This window comes from Polyodon spathula, chromosome 18 (genome assembly GCF_017654505.1).
Source record: "Polyodon spathula isolate WHYD16114869_AA chromosome 18, ASM1765450v1, whole genome shotgun sequence".
Lineage (NCBI taxonomy): Eukaryota > Metazoa > Chordata > Actinopteri > Acipenseriformes > Polyodontidae > Polyodon > Polyodon spathula.
In genome coordinates, this window is record NC_054551.1 from 16,573,735 (window position 1) to 16,591,658 (window position 17,924).

The window sequence follows — 17,924 nt, forward strand, 5'->3', positions numbered from 1 at the left end:
TTAAAATATTTTTAAAAAACACAGCAGTTCCGAAATAAATCAACTTGTATTGGCACATTACAATAACATAATTTAATTTTAACTGACAGTTGTAAAGTTATATATATATATATATATATATATATATATATATATATATATATTCACTGAAACGATTATTATTATTTTTTGTTTATCTCAGTATAATCTCTAGAACACGTCTGACAGACAAAGCAGCAAAGCACAAAAGTCTACAACAGTTTGCCGTTACTATGTATTACATGTTTACTGATTAACTTCACTCCATACTGTGCTGTTGCATATGGGGGTATGTTTGCATTCAGCAGCAGCGTGATGTGTTTAGTGCGTGTGCCACCAGTAATAGGGAGTTGAGAGCTGCGACAGAGTTTATCAAACGTGTTCTTCTTCTTAAATACAACAGTTACCTTCAATACCAGATTTGTGTCTTTTATTTAAATAAGAATTGCACACTTTGGAGGGATGTATTAAAATGGATGTGTGTCTGGGCGGATATAGGATTCGGATTCAGTGAACCGAATCCGAACCCTCCTCAAAAAGTAGGTATTCGAGCCAAATCCGAAACCGAATCCAGGATTCGGTGCATCCCTAATATATATAGCTTTACAGTAAACTAATGTGATCCATCTGCATCTCCATCCATTTGCGTTGCTTTCCATCTGATGATGTAGATATCCTTCTGTTGGTGTTGATGGCTGAAGTGTAATGCTGGCTCCCGGGATCAGCTTATTTTGCTCTCCCCAGCGCATCAGCATGAGAACCGTCTGGATTGAGCTAAGTAGGGTACATCTCTGGGGTCTTCAAGTGGGCACCTTCCATCCTTGGTGTTTCGTCGACTAGCCCATGACACCTCAGGAGGGCTCGACAGTGATTCGGGCGCCCCAGCATCACCTCCCTCCATCCCCCACTCAACTTACTTACTTACCCGTACATCAGCGTTGCTTTCTTCCTACTGTGCTGCTCCTTTCTGCTGCTTCAGATAAGTTCTTCACTGTGCGATGCAAATCTTGGCCACTGAACCTGACACTTCGAGAAACCAGGTTGTAGAGTGTGCCACAAATCCTCGACAACCCACCTCCATTGGGTAAACCCAGACTCTCCATCCTCGCTGTTTTGCGTCCACAGCTAGTTGAGCATACCGAAGTTTCTTCCTCTCATATGCCTTGACTAAAGCAACTCTACCATATGAACAAGGCCTGCTGATCCAGACCACAAGACAATGTCTGGTCGAAGGTTAGTGGTGGCAATCTCAGCTGGAAATCTGCCAGCATTGTCCAGTCTCTAGCAGCTTCCAGTTGTCCTGGGCGAGGCTTGATTTTAACACCTTTTCTTGGTGGTTGCTGTCCTGGATGGAGGAATATTGTCCTTTGTGTGTAATACTTTGATGGAACTGGTGGCAACTTAGTGGTCAGGTTACGCTTGTCTTCCAATGCTAAGGCTAAATATCGCAGCACCTGGTCATAGTGCCAAGTAAAACGCCCTTGGCTAAGACCCACCTTACATCTTCTGTCTGCCATAGCTCCTGCCTGACCACTCGTTCCTCCGCAACTCCTGACATCAGAGACTGGATGATCCCCAGGCTCTAGCATTATCTTCGTAGCAACAACATCACTTTTACAGCACATAAGGAGAATTTGTTTATTTTATTTCTCTCCACTCTGCAGCATCATTCTCGTCGCAGGTGCTATGATGTCAGCACAGATCGTTGCTTTACAGCTCGCTCCAAGTGTTGCCAAGTCTCACAACAAAACAAGCCCAACCCATGCCAGTATGGGTGTTTCTACAAATTTCAACCTGTGACTCTCAAGAAACAAGCTCAATTCCGCTTATTAAGCAGACTTGAAACACCTCACCCTGCAACGACTACATCTCCATGAAGTGCGTCTACATCTGGAAAACTCTGAAGGAGTGATCACAGTGCCTGTCAATCATTCAGCAGTTACTGAGCATTCTGGCTACAACTATAACCGTTCAGCTTCTCTCCCCTCACTGCAGGCGCCCAGCAGGCCCCATAGTGGCCCCTTCTCTGTGAGATGCTTTTCTTTCTTTCAGCTCATCAGCAGTTTATTCAAAACACTTACCATTTCCAAGTTCATTCTAGCTCTCGGCCATTTCAGGGACATCATATGCGAGTTCTATCCCGAACACCAACGCGAGTTGGTTAATTGTATGGCGATCATTTTAGACTTCTCAGTTAGATTTTTCTGCCAAAGCCACTGCCCATCTCCAACAATGGAACCAGAGCATCTACTGGGGTGCACTGGACCAATACATATTCTCTTGCTTTTCACAGGTCTTCGGCTTCTAGTATGCTCGGCATGTGGTTCAACTGCTCATCCCACTGACCCTCCACCCCGTCCCCTCATGTCCCTCCCTCGCAATCCTCCTCATCTTTTCATCCACTCCAGATCAAAAGATGGTCAGGGCTGCAATATTGCATACTCTGGAGGCTGCCAGATTTGTAAAAACTTTAACAAAGTACTATTCCGCCTGTAACTTCCTTCATTTCCGCTCGCCATAACTCCACCACACCCAGCATCAATAGTTTTAATTCCTCTCGAAGATTTCTCCCTGCAATATGCAAAAATCGACCACGCCATATTCTTAATCAAAATTGCTGGGAAAGCCAGCCAGGTTGTTCATCCTCTCTCCATATATGATAATATTCAGAAGGATTATTTGGTTTCCTGTTACTCATCAGTTAATTCTCAGAGTTCAACACATTCTCGGCCGTCTGAATGTAATCACCGATTCTCTTTCTCGTTTCCAAATGCAGAGATTCAGAGCATTAGCTCCGGAAGACTACTTCTTGCCAACTTGGTTTCCTCCCTTTTCAGACCTGACATTCATGCGAGCCACCCGCTGCATTCCCTAATTCTGCAGGCTCAAGAAACAACTCTTCTCGGTATCACTCCCCGTTCACTGCAAATATACTGGTCATCTTGGAATTGCATTCCGTTCCCTTCATTTTCAATGCATGTAGTATCACCCATACTATGTCCCTTAAGAATGGAGCTATAAGACTTTCCTCCATCAATATTTCAATTTCCGAGATCCAGTTTTTCTATAAACTCATTTTCGGCATCCCAGCTTTACACTCGGCAACTCACACATTTCTCTAATCCTGAAAGTGCTTCAACAACCAGAATCTCTTTCTCCCCCTGCTTGCTTACCTATCACCATCAATGTACTTTCTTGGTGCCTCTCATCCGCTCCAGCTAATCCTCCCAGTTTTTAGATAAACCTTAAAGCCCTTTTCTCTTAGCTTTGCTGGGTTCCTTAGGTGCTTCAGGGTCTACATTGCTCTCAAATTCAACCCCCAGATTCACCCCTGTATCTCCGACCTCGCAATTACCTCATCTGATACCTTTTCCTTCCTGCTCAAAAGAAGTAAAACTGTCCGGAGGAAACCCTTTCTATTTTGTTTATAAATAAAACTTCCATGTTAGCCCATATGACCCCTTCAGCTGTAGTGAGTGACGTCAGACCCAGGAACAGAAACCAAAACACTCTTTTGCTGGCGGGTGCAAACTGAGCCGTGGCGCTCAGTTTATTTATTAAATTATAATACAACAAAAAGATTTCAACAAAAACAGCACACCAAAACAGGATCCTGCATTTACGGGCAAAATAAAAATGTAAACAAAACAGACAACACTAAACAAGACAGTGGACGAACAGACAAACAAGTACCGTGCTAGTTTTTAGCCAGCACGCTGTAGCAATTGCTTATATTTTTAAATCACTCTCCTCTCTCTCACCCATTCTCCACTTCCCGAACACACAACCCCAAGTGAGAAAAAACAAGCTGCTTTTATGCAGCTGTACCAAGACTCGATTGCTAATCAATCATTCAATTAGAGTCTCAGTACAACTGCACGTGAATTAATAAAAGTGCAATTCCCCGTGCTCACATATTATTTTACCTGCACGTGAAGCGCTGTGCAATCCTTGTGCCTAAATACAAATATACATTATAAACACTCATGCTCGAAACCCATATTTATATCCCATGTATTTTATACTTAAACACCAACATTAACACACTACATACAACATAAAACAATAATAAACATAAAGGGGCGGGACACTTCGCCACAGACCCCTTTCTTATCCATCTCCGTCTTTCTCAGGGTGCATCACCCTCAGACTATCAGCTTATTAGCAAAAATGGAACAATCGTCGCCCGCCATTGCTTCTTCTTTCACCTTCGCCAGATTCTTTCCAGGTCCAGCTGAGCAGTTCGGTCATTCCTTTAGAATCATAGAAGCTTCTTGCCACAGAGTTCCAGGCTCCCTTATCAAATGATTAGGTTGCTGATTGTTCAGTGCTTACCAAATTTACATTAGAACAAATATTATGGATCCTAAAAATGCTTTTACAAAAATGTACTCTTAAGCATTAGTAGCCTGCCCGAAGGAAGGGCAATCAAATCAGCCATGGATTCCCAGAGGTTTATTTCCTAAAAATGGGTTTTGTTTTCCTCTCTTGCATGATCATTTGTTAAAGGTTGGCTAAACCTTCAAGAGGGCTATATTTAATATTATTCGCTGTATTGATTGTAGTAGGAATGGGATCGAGTGCACATGTTGTGGGTTTTGTCTTTTTAATTATGGCATCCAGCTCTTGTTCACTTGTCAAGCAAAAGTGCTGTAAGGTTTGGTTGGGTTCAGACGGACCAAGAATATTTGTATCATTGTTTATATCAGTCAACTTATCTCGATGTGGTATGTAGTTGCTCAACTGAATCCTAATGTGGGTCACTTTTTTATTGAAGTGATTCATAAACTCGTCACAGCTTACTGGAGGAATATTCTATGTAACACACTCTGACTGTGGATTTGATAATCTTGCTTTTGACTGATAAAGAAATCTTGTATTGTTCCTATTTTTGTCAATAAGATCGGCGATATAAATTGATCGAGCTAAAGACAGTGACGTTCTATATGTTAAAATACTATCTTTCCAGCTTTGATAATGTATCTGAAGTCCAGTCGATCTCCATCTGCATTCTAATTTGCGACACGTACGTTTATGCATACATGTTGTATCATTAAACCAAGGAGAACATTTTTTTCTAGATAGTTTCTTAATTTTGTAAGGTGCAATAGTATCAAGACTATTTGCCAGAGTGGCGTTATAGTTATCCACCAAATCTCTGACCAGTCCTGACTGAATAAAAGCCGAAACACACAAAGTTTCCAGGAACTTATCAGATGTTAATGAATTTAGAGATCTAGTTTTAACACAATGTATAGGCTTAACTATAGAGCCAGGTAAGACAATTTCAAAGATAATAGCAGAGTGGTCAGAAACTGCTACATCAGTAATGGACATGTACCTTTAACATGTTGAGTAAAACCAAATGATTCTAGTAATGCCAAAAAATCTCTACCAAGGGGAGCTCTATCAACATCAACATGTACATTAAAATCACCTAGAAGTAGAATCCTATCATGCTTGACAGCAATTGTTGATAAAAACTCACTAAACTCAGACAAAAACAGAGCGTTAGGTCTAGGAGGACAATAAATAACAGAGACTAGAATAGAAGTTTGGCCATGAACCTTAAAAGATAGTATTTCAATGATGTATAGCCATCTTTTTTTTCACAATTAACATTATTACCAAAAATGATTGCAATACCACCACCTCTTCCAATTGGGCACGTCTTCTGACTGAAGGAGAAACCTGTGGGACAGGTCTCTACCAAAGGTACATTTTCATTTTGCTTCAGCCATGTCTCAACTAAAGTAAAAAAAAAATCTGTTTGTTTCAAGAATAAAGTTATTTATTAAAACAGCCTTGTTGCCAAAGATCTTATATTTAATAAGGCAAAACGAAGTGTGGATGGTGCAGAGCATGATGAGTTCACAGTGGATGTTGTACTAACTTTGATTAAATTCTTAGTACTTGAACAAGGGGAAAAGGCTGAACATTTTAAACGAGGGACTGATATAACTTGACTTGGATAAGTCTGTTCAAGAATTTGAACAAGTGGCTGGAATGAAGCATTCAGTCAGAGATTTGCATAATAGTTCTCTATATTTTCTGCTAATCTGAATGAACCCCTCCTGTTTGGATGCAGACCATCTTTCTTAAAGAAAGTCTTTCCCAGAAACTGTTCCAATTATCAATGAAACCCAGACTCTCTAAGGCACACCACTTAGCTAGCCAGCTATTAAGAGAAAACAGTCTGCTAAAAGCCTCACAGCCTCTCCTAATGACAGGCAGAGGGCCTGAGACAATTATATTCCTACTCAATGTTTTTAATTTCTGACAAAGGGATTTAAAGTGTTTCTTGACTGTCTCAGATTCTCTTAAGTTTAATATCGTTAGTGCCCACATGGACAATCACAGTGGAAGCTTGTATATGGTTCTCAACTAAGTTTTCCATCTGACCAGCAATATCAATAACTCTTGCGCCTGGAAAAAATTTAACAGTCATTTTCTTAGTATTCCTGAAAGCTGTGCTGACATTTCTAATAATGGAGTCACCAATTAAGAGTATTTCACCAGAATTGGATTCATGTTTGTTACAATCAATAAGGGGATTAAATCTATTTCTGAGCACAAGTTTAGGGGAAACAGGCAAACTGGCATTTTGTGTAATGGAGGACACGGCACTTTCGCAAAAATAAAGAGACAAACAAAACGGAATACACAGACAAAACACGGTGAGTTTGTATTATAACTATTCTTACTATTCTAACCTCCGTCTCCAATCCCGTTCTACACTCACTGAACACACAACCCCGAGTGAGTGAAAACATGCTGATTTTATGCAGCTGTACCAAGACTCGATTGCTAATCAATCATTCAATTGGAGTCGCGGTACAACTGCACGTGAATTAATAAAGTGCAATTCCCTGTGCTCGCATATTATTACACTTTATCTGCACGTGAAGTGCTGTGCAATTCCTCGTGCCTAAATACAAATATACATTTTAAACAACTTGTGTTCCACAGACCCATTTATATCCCATGTACCAATGACTATACACCAACATTAACACACAACAAACAAAATACAACACTGAAATACACACAGGGGCAGGGCAACAATGCCACATGGAGTAATGATCAAATTGGCCTATAGCATGACAGTTTTTCAGGAAATGTGTGCTGTATGCAAGGAATTTCAAAACAACAAACACATTCCTCACGGGTCGGCATCACTGTGCAGTTACAGCAGCTGCAGTAGAAACTGTCTGCTGTTCTGTCAGGATCCAGATCTCTCTTACCATCTGGATCAGATTCCAAGGAATCGGGATCCTTTCTTTCAATTTCAATAAGGCCTATTTGGTGCTCTGTGATTAGCTTAAATTCATACGGCACTGGAAAGTTTTTATCAATTGATTCTAGCTCTTTAAATTCTGACACAATACTGTCACTTCCAGTGCTCTGTGAGATTTGTCATCTTTGTTTACAAAGCAGCAGGTCGTGCGCTCCAATCAGTGACGTCACGGGTAAACTCTGTCAATATGGCGGAACACAGCAACATTTAAGTGCCGGTTGCTGTACTTATAAAAGTATTTTTATTGTGTTATATGATAAATACAAGGGTGTTTGAGTGGGAAATGTTATCTTTAGCCCATTAAGAAGGCGATATTTAGATCTGACAATCTTTACATCATTAAAATAGTCCCTATTGTCAGCAAATGTTGCTAGTTCTGCTAAATGACATTGTTTATTTACCCACAGAATGCTTGACATGTCCAACCACAATTGCCAAGATCCAACAAAACAGTTCAACAGGTATGTATGAATACATTTGTTTTTCATAATTTTCCTAAACTAACTAAAAGCAATTTTTTTAAAACTAGTCCCATTTTATTTTTTATAACCATACTGTAGTCTAAAATATAGACTTGTACTGCAGAAACTGCTATATCTGTTCAGAACAATTTTCTTAGTGGCTATTGAATTGTACCTTATTTACCTTATAAAAATGTGTCTTTCTTTTTGTACAGGGATCCTTGTATATCTATCTGACACTGAACTCCACATATCAGATTAGTAAAGAAGGGTTTGTACAGCTCTGGTCAAATGTTTTGCATCACCTAGAATTTTAGGATTGAGATGATAATAAATAATATATATTAATTTTATTTTATTTAACATCATGTAATCAAAGAAACTACTAAATGATATCGTAAAAGTAAAAAAAAAAACATAATAGTAGTACAGTGTTTCATGTTAGATTTTGAAATGTCACATTTTTCAATTTTCAGTCAGTTTTTTGTTAAGTTAAGGAAAACTAATTTAATATATTAACACAAGATTATTTAGCAGGTTTCATTCAACTTTATAATGCAAAATGTGTTAATTCTATAGGGTGATGCAAAACTTCTGGCCATAGCTGCAGGTTAGTCCTCATTATCGTCCTAACTTGTTCCAATCACTTAAACCAATTACCAGGATCGTCTGTTTGGTACACTGCAATCAGGTTTAAGTTAGTACAGATTTGCAGGACTTCTAGTCTGCATTTTAGTCCACTTGACGTGGACTAAATCACTGGTACACTGCAATTGCAAGAAATGTTGTATCATGTTGTAGGGAGGTGATGGAATCAAGCAAGGGATAAGAATGAATTTCAGGGATGGTGAAAAACAGTATTTATTTAAGTCAGGAGGTGCCAAGAAATGGTCAGGTGGGGGTGGGGGGTTTGGAGAATACAAACACACACACAAGACTGGTGCCAGTTCCTCTTTGCCTCCTCCTATCTCTAGCCTCCAGTCTCACTCCCCTTTCATCTTCCTCTTTCTAAACCACTCAATTGTGGCCTTGCTACCTCCCACTGTTCTCTGCCATTGGGGTTCCATCTCTATCGTTCCCTCACGTCCTTTCACTCCGTGGAAACCCTTTTGCTGTCCGTGGTTTCCTCTGGCAATGCCCCTTAGCAATTTATTTTACACCCCCTAACCTCCGTCAAACTAATCCTTATTTCTAACTAATTTCTAGTCGTGCTGTCTCCATTATCTATCATCCAACCACCACTCCCACGATGACGCAGAGCCCCCTTTATCACCTTGGCTGGTTCCCATTCATCCGATGACCCCTTTGCCAATAGTGGCGATCCCTGGGTGTCACCCCATTTCTGTGATGTCTCTTCCTCGCAGAGTCTCTGAGCCCCCTCAGGACATTACAGTATGTTTGTGTTTGCATAAATATTAAAGAGTAAGTAGCTAACATATAGGGGGACATCTATCAAGATCGACTGACACAGCACTAAATTGGCAGAGTGTAAAATAGCGGTCTGCCATGGCACAAATTTTACCCCATCACAGATGTATTAACTGGCCCAAAATTAATGAGGCATGGCATAAGCTGGCACATTTTAATGCAAAAATTCCACTGCACCGGTGTTCTGAAACCCTAAAAATGGCCTACGGTAGCACAGGCTAACAGATTAATCTGAAAACTAGCGCCTCCCTTCCAAATGGGCTACCTCAACTTAACAATAGGTAGGATATTTGGAGAGCGAATGACCCATGTTGACTAAGTGTCTTGACTTTATATAATATTATTATTATATGACCAATAAAACCAAATATACAAAATGAAAAGGATATAATGAACCAAATTTATTAAAGCACCAATACAAACGGTTGTACATAATGAAATAGCCAGTATCAAGCTATAATTTCATCCTCAGGGAGATCAAAAAGGGTAATGCAGACCCTAAATACTCTCCCTTCTTCTCATCACTCTCCCTCTGTTCCTGGGTTGTTCAGGAAGGTTTGGAGCCTGAACTCTCCATCGTAAGAAATGCCCTTGAACATTCACAACATCGCTAATTTCACGGAAATTGTGTATTTGACTGCCAACCATGAAAAATATGTATTAGATTTTCCTTACAGTATATTACATTACTGTACTCTTTCCCATCCTCTGTTGATTTTATAATGTTATCAAGCAGGTGCAACGCTACACTAGCTGTACACGCTCCAGCTCAATGCCATGCATTTTTTTTGTCGGCTTCGTGACACTCTGTGAAATTTGTGTTTATTTTATTGCCATTCGTGAATTTCTTTAAAAAATACCATTAATTTTCCAGGCCCCTATGACTGCTGCCATAATGCGCTTCCCTGTCAGCTGCGTTCTGTCTTTTTTTTTGTGCCCAAATAAGACCAATTTGAAATCAGTCTTATTTGTGGACCCTTTTACGGCCGGCGCTGCTGTTCTGCTGCTTCACACATCTCATTTTAATATCACAGACTTCATTTACAAATGAGCCACACCTACAATATGCACATGCATATAATTAAGGTTTGAAACACCCTCAAACACATGGCTAATGAGCGGCAAAGCATATTTTGGCGGTGCTAACACGGTCTTAACTTGCCAAAAGTGTCATGATACATATGGGGCAATTTTAAGGCCGGCGCTCTGGCCTTAACACTGTCACTGGCGCTTAACACATGTCCCCCATAGCTTTATACATCCCCACGTGTTGCTACAGATGTTTTAGTTGCTACACCTGTCATTTTTATTTTCATTGTTAACATCCTGACAACTTTGAACACTTCTGATCACTGCAGGAAGAGCAATTAGAAAACAAAGTACAAGTGCTCTGCTTTTGTGTTCCATCATGGGTCGTTATTGCTGTCTACGAGACTGTGGAGAAAAAAATTAAGACAGGGTATCTATTTTTATTTCCAGCATCTGATGAGATTAAGCTACAGTGGAGGCTGTTTGTACATGTTCATAATCATACTTTCCAAGAGAACAAGAATTGTACAGTTTGCAGCGATCATTTTGATTGTAGTGTATTTCATTGTGCCCCTTAGAATGAGCTCACTGGTATTTCCAATGAGCATCATCTGCAATGAACAGAACTGACACAACATAGCAAGTCTGCACATTTTAATAGAAATATTCACATTTATACTGCATATATATTTATGCATTTTAATATATATATATATATATATATATATATATATATATATATATATATATATATATATATATATATATATATATAGTAACACAGCAGGGAGGGGGTTAATATCCTCCCTGCCAAAAACATGTGCGAATCCACATTTGTGTGTTTAATAGTTCATTGTTTTATAGTTAATTATACCATGCATCTGGCTATCATTGTAAATTACAGCCAGGTGAAAGGTATTTAAAGAACTAGAAAACAATTAACTACATTATGTAACACAATTTTTGTTCCTGGGTAATAAGTGTTATTTCCTTATTGCTTATGCCTCAAAAGTATAGAAAATGGCTATTTTTCTTTGTTTTTGTGACCAGGACAGTGATATTTTGAAATGTACCTATTTCCAATGAGAAAAGGGGCGAATTTGTGTCTTTTTGTTCACATAAAGTCAGAAAAAAACAACATATGAATTCAAATTAAGATGTATTTATACTAAAGTAATACAAAAATGACTACAAAAGATTTAGAAGTGAGTAGTTTTTCGAGATTTACAATTATACTGTAAATCACTTTCACGAATCAGCCCCCAAATGTAGTCTCCCATCATGTTCTCGTTATACTGTCCTTGGTAGCGGCGTTCAAAGTCCAGTATATCCTGGTGGAAGCGCTCCCCTTGCTCCTCCGAGTACGCTCCCATGTTGTCCTTGAATTTATCAAGATGAGCATCAAGGATATGGACTTTGAGGGACATCCTACATCCCATTATGCCGTAGTTCTTCACCAGAGTCTCAACCAGCTCCACATAGTTTTCGGCCTTGTGACTGCCCAGGAAGCCCCGAACCACTGCAACAAAGTTGTTCCAAGCCGCTTTCTCCTTACTAGTGAGCTTCTTGGGGAATTGATTGCACTCCAGGATCTTCTTTATCTGTGGTCCGACGAAGACACCGGCTTTGACCTTTGCCTCAGACAGCTTAGGGAAGAAGTCTTGAAGGTACTTGAAGGCTGCCGACTCCTTATCTAGAGCTCTGACAAATTGTTTCATAAGGCCCAATTTGATGTGCAGAGGTGGCATCAGCACCTTCCGGGTGTCCACCAGTGGCTCCCACTTGACGTTGTTCCTCCCCACAGAGAACTCTGTCCGCTGTGGCCAGTCCCGCCTGTGGTAGTGCGCTTGCTGTCCCTGCTGTCCCAAAGGCAAAGATAGCAGGGAAACTTGGTAAAACCGCCTTGGAGACCCATCAGGAGTACTTTTTCGCTCTTGTCTTGATAAATTGGCCGCAGACATAGCAAAATGCGTCTGCCGGGTGCTTGCAGCCTCTTGATGCCATCTCAGAAAAATGCAGATATGTATCCACTTAGGCAGCTGGAACTAAACTGAACTGGTGGGCTTAAGGCCCCTGTATTTATACTACTATTTATATTACTGGAAAGTTCTAGAAAGTTCTAGAAGTTACTCCAAGTTTACTCAGCACTGAATCTATCTGGAATGTTCTGAAAAATAGGTAAATTTCAAAATATCACTGTCCTGGTCATAAAAGCAATGTTTGTGGGGAATAATAGCCATTTTTTATACTTTTGAGGCATAAGCAATTAGGAAATAACACTTACTACCCAGGAACCAAAAAAAAAATCAAATTTGTTACACAGTGCTATTAAACACACAAATGTGCATTCGCACATGTTTTTGGCAGGGAGGATATTAACCCCCTCCCTGCCGTGTTACTATATATATATATATATATATATATATATATATATATATATATATATATATATATACAGTGCCTTGCAAAAGTATTCAGACCCCTGACCAATTCTCTCATATTACCGAATTACAAATGGTACATTGAAATTTTGTTCTGTTTGATATTTTATTTTTAAACACTGAAACTCAGAATCAATTATTGTAAGGTGACATTGGTTTTATGTTGGGAAATATTTTTAAGAAAAATAAAAAAACTGAAATATCTTGCTTGCATAAGTATTCAACCCCTGTGCTGTGGAAGCTCCCAGTTTGCACCGATGAAAGAAATTGCCCTAACGAGGACACAATTACCTTACCATTGGCCTCCACCTGTGAACCATTAAAGTTGCTGTCACATTTTCTGGATAAAAACCCCACTTTTGAAGGATCATTGGTAAGGCTGTTAATCTGAAGGAAAATGAAGATCAAAGAGCATTCTACAGAAGTTAGAGATAAAGTAATACAAATGCATAGATTAGGGAAAGGGTACAAAATAATATCCAAGTGTTTGGATATCCCAGTGAGCACAGTTGGATCAATAATCAGGAAGTGGAAGCTGCATCACACCACCCAGGCACTGCCAAGAAAAGGCCGTCCCTCAAAACTCAGCGCTCAAACAAGAAGGAGACTTGTGAGAGAAGCCACAGAGAGGCCAACAATCACTTTGAAGGAGCTACAGAGTTCAGTGGCTGGGAGTGGAGTAATGGTGCCCCAGTCAATCATATCAAGATCTCTGCATAACACTGGCCTGTATGGGAGGGTGGCAAGAAAGAAGCCGTTACTCAAAAAGTACCATCTGAAAGCATGTCTGGAGTTTGCCAGAAAGCATGAGAGTGACCCAGCTGAGATGTGGGAAAAGCTTTTGTGGTCAGATGAGACCAAGATAGAGCTTTCTGGCCAAAACTCAAAGCGCTATGTGTGGTGCAAACCTAACACTGCCCATGCCTCAAGACACACCATCCCTACAGTGAAGTATGGTGGTGGCAGCATCATGCTGTGGGGATGCTTCTCATCAGCAGAGACTGGGCATCTTGTTACAATTGAAGGAAGAATGGATGGAGAAAAATACAGGAAAATACTGCAAGAGAATCTGCTTCAGTCTGCTAAAAAACTGAAGCTTGGGAGGAAATTCACCTTTCAGCAGGACAATGATCCCAAGCACAAGGCCAAAGCAACATTGGAATGGCTCAAGAACAAAAAAGTGAATGTCCTACAGTGGCCCAGTCATAATCCTGATCCCAATCCCATTGAGAACCTGTGGCACTATTTGAAAATTGCAGTCCACAAGCGTTGTCCAACCAACCTGAACAACCTGGAGCAAATCTGACAAGAAGAATGGGCCAAAATCACTCCGACACTGTGTGCAAAGCTGGTACATACTTACCCCAAAAGACTTAAAGCTGTTATTGCAGCGAAAGGTGGCTCTACCAAATATTAATGTGTGGGGGTTGAATACTTATGCAAGCAAGATATTTCAGTTTTTTATTTTTCTTAAAAATATTTCCCAACATAAAACCAATGTCACCTTACAATAACTGATTTTGAGTTTAAGTGTTTTAAAAATATCAAACAGAATGAAATTTCAATGTACCATTTGTAATTCAGTAATATGAGAGAATTGGTCAGGGGTCTGAATACTTTTGCAAGGCACTGTATGTGTATATATATATAAGCATAGATTAAAATTGTATTATTATTATTATTATTATTATTATTATTATTATTATTATTATTGCTGATAGTGTAAGAATTATTGCCCACATTCTCCAACAGGTAACATGGCAATAACAACCCATGATGTCATACGGAACACAAAAGCCAGAGCACTAAAAATGCTAGAGCTGACACATTGAAAAGAGCTTTAAAACAGACTTTAAACTTATACATGTAAAAAGTTAACAACGAAAAGAAAAATGACAGGCAAGTTATTTAAAAAGTTGTAGCAACACATGGGGAAGTATAGTGCTATATTTTTCAGCGTATCGCTGCTTACACTTTAAGAGTTGTTTAGTGTCAACAAAAAACAGTTAAAAAAGACGTTTATAATAAACATGGTTTACTTTAAAACTAAACTGTAGGAGGGTGACGAGTGGTATTGCCATCACCAACAAAGTCTTACTACAAGTAAGCAAACATAGTTAGTTTACACATTTACACATATGCATATACTAGTTATCATCTCTGTATGTGAATCTCCCCAGGATCTGTTCTAGCTCTGTACGTGGGTTTAGGAGTGGGATCTGGGATCCTTGTGCTGCTGTCACTGCTGATTGGAGGGCTTCTGAAGTGTCAGAAATCCAAACGAGGTAGGATGTGGTATTCTTCACCACAATGGACACAATTGAAGTATATTTAAACAATAGGTAGTTCTTCATCTCTTTGTGTGAATGTAGTGTTTCCTACCATCATACATTCCTGGGTGTTTAGTCAGGTCTTTCATTGTTCATTCTCAGGTGTAATTTTTGGTGCAAAAATACATCTTGATGTTACTGATGCATAGTGTGTCACTAGCTGTTTTCACCACCACTCAAACAAGGAAACTAATCTATTTAATGCAATGCCATTCCAGATCCTGCTGTCCAGACTGTACCTCTCCACGCCACGGTGGTAAGTGCCATATATTACATCTCTCAATAAATTCACTGATACGTAAATGGGTTCATTCAGATTAAAAGGACAAATTTCCATTACTTACCATTCCTAAAGACTATTCAAGCAAAATGTGCTGCTGAAAACATGTAATTCCTGATCTCAAACATAGCGCCATCCGGGCTCAGTTCTGATTAATACATGTTTTACGGTATTTTCCATTGCAGTGTGACCAATTTTGTCACAACATGAGCTTTATGTGCACAGGCACACTCAAAACATTGGTTATAGGTTCACTCTGATAATAAGACTGGAGCATGGTATCAGAAATATGAACTATATTATTATTATTATTATTATTATTATTATTATTATTATTATTATTACTATTTTGTATAGAAATCTAAAGTTTATTTAGGCCTGATGTACTGAGCTGAGTGATTTGAATCTGTGCCAGGAAAGGTTCATTTGACATCTTTGGTTTCCATTGACTAATGGTACATTTCCACCTGCTGAAAACTGTGAACAAAGTGGATGATAATGGCATGGTTTCAACACATTGCACATTATTTTATTTTATTTTTTTACATAATCTGGACAGGGTATAACAAGAAGATACTGTGCAACTACTGGTATATATTTACAGATGGATAAAAGGCACTTGTGTTTATTTGTTTGCATCTCTTTGTGTGGACAGTTTATTTCATACTGTTTAGCCTTCCTGACTTGTTTCCGATGAATGTATCTCTTTGTTTATTGCAGAATAAGTCTAACCAGCCTCTAAACCCAGAGGAAGACACGCTGACCTACTCAGAAATAAACACTGCCCTTCTCACCAAGAAGAAACCCAGATCTGCACCTGATGAAACCAATGTAACATATGCAGCAGTTCAAACTCTGAAACGCTGAAAACCACTGGAAAAAAGGCTTGAATGTTGTTTTGAAAAAGATTCACTAAATCTAAATGGTCTTTCCCTTTTTTCTCAGTACTCTGCTTTCATACCTACTTGAATGATCATGAGTCAGTAGTCATAAGCTACACAGGTAGTCCATTAGTGTTAATCTGGGTCTGTGGAATCAGCCACATGTCTGAGCTAGGGTCACTTCAGCAATGCTCTGGATGTATGTAACTTCATTGTTATAACGTGCACAATATGTATTTGTGTGGTTGTGTTGTCTATTGTCTATGATCTCAACTCTCTTTTTTTTCATATGGGCAACCACAAACTGACATGTTTTGTATTGATGGTCTTCTATCATTTCTGTTTTACCATATTAAGTCAAGGAATTTAACCCCAAAACACAATCCTGAAGTTGGGGGGCTCGACTAATACACGAGCAAACATCTATTGTTAAACCCCCTTATGTCAGAAAACCTTTAATGTCTGCAAAAGTCATGGCTGGTGTGTGGATACTGAAATCCCCATCTGTACATAGCAGGGTCCCTGTAGGTCCCAGGGGAGCCCCGTGGCAGGCCTGCATTCAGTGCTGGAGGCAAGTTCACATGCAGTACTTATCCACGCACCAGCCCCACCACCACCGCCACCACCGCTTTACACTCCCAATTTTACATTTTCAAAAGATGACAGGAATGTAGTAATAATAATAATAATAATAATAATAATAATAATACCTTTACTATTGCGTGACCCTGCAGCAGAGTGCTTCTGTGGGAAACAGCAGCACCTCCAGTGTTGTGGGCAAATCCTTGTTGCTATCGTTGTCAGAGCAAATGCTTCTAATTTCTCTAAAATCAAACCGCAAACACCACAAGATTGGACGATAACGATTCCCATGACATTGAATAAATTCATGCTTGAATATTACTTTTGAGCTGTATCCGATAGTTTGCCTTTCATTTTAATGTTGGTGTTGTTTAAAATGTAGTGTCATACTGCTGCCGCCAGTTGTAGGTATGAGTATAACCACAGCGGTTCTAGTTTAGGCTAATCCTTTGCTTAAAAAATGTATACCACAGTCTTGCCCTCACAATGGGGGGATTGACTTTTACACAAGGTCGACTTTTACTTGAACAAATACCGTAAATACTGTGGTTTACTTAAGCAAGTTTCTCTGTCATTCTTGTCACCTTGCTATGCATGCTAAAATTAAACACTGCATATGCCTTGCACAATGAAGCTGTGAGTAGCATTGGCTTTCTGATTTGTATGTCTAAATGTCTAAAATTAATTCATTTCTAATTGAAACTTCATATTAGTCATATCTATTTCACCTCAGCCATCGCTCCTGGCATTGTAAGATGAGTTTCATGTTGTGCCATTGTGCTAACATGCAAATTCTGATTAATCAAATTCTGATCACAGCAGTAGCGTGTGTGTATTTTCACGAGATACAATCATACTTACACCCTGTAAACCCAACCCTACCCCAACCCAGCCCAACCCTAACCCCAAACCCAACTCCAACTGCAACCCCAAACCCAACCCTAACCCAACCCCAACCCCAAACCCCCAACAGAACCCCACTCTCAATTCCAAACCCGACCCCAACCCCAACCAAAACCCTGCCCAACTCCAACCACAAACCCCCAACCCCAACCAAAGCTCTAACCCAAACCCAACCTCAGTTCTAGCCCCAACCCCAACCACAACCCCAACCCAACTCCAACCTCAACTCCAACCCCAACCCCAGCCCCAACCCAACCCAAAACCCAACCCTAAC

At 39.6% G+C, this 17,924-nt stretch overlaps 1 protein-coding gene across 1 annotated transcript in view; it reads left to right on the plus strand.

Moving 5' to 3' along the window:
* Nucleotides 1–16,865, plus strand: part of LOC121331230 (obscurin-like) — a 36,619-nt gene extending 19,754 nt beyond the window's left edge. Inside the window, exons 6-9 of the mRNA XM_041278481.1 lie at nucleotides 7,723–7,776; nucleotides 14,855–14,959; nucleotides 15,223–15,260; nucleotides 16,005–16,865. Coding sequence (XP_041134415.1) covers nucleotides 7,723–7,776; nucleotides 14,855–14,959; nucleotides 15,223–15,260; nucleotides 16,005–16,151 — 344 coding nt within the window. The 3' untranslated portion in view covers nucleotides 16,152–16,865. The remainder of the gene's footprint in view (nucleotides 1–7,722; nucleotides 7,777–14,854; nucleotides 14,960–15,222; nucleotides 15,261–16,004) is intronic.
* The last annotated feature ends 1,059 nt before the right edge of the window (nucleotides 16,866–17,924 follow it).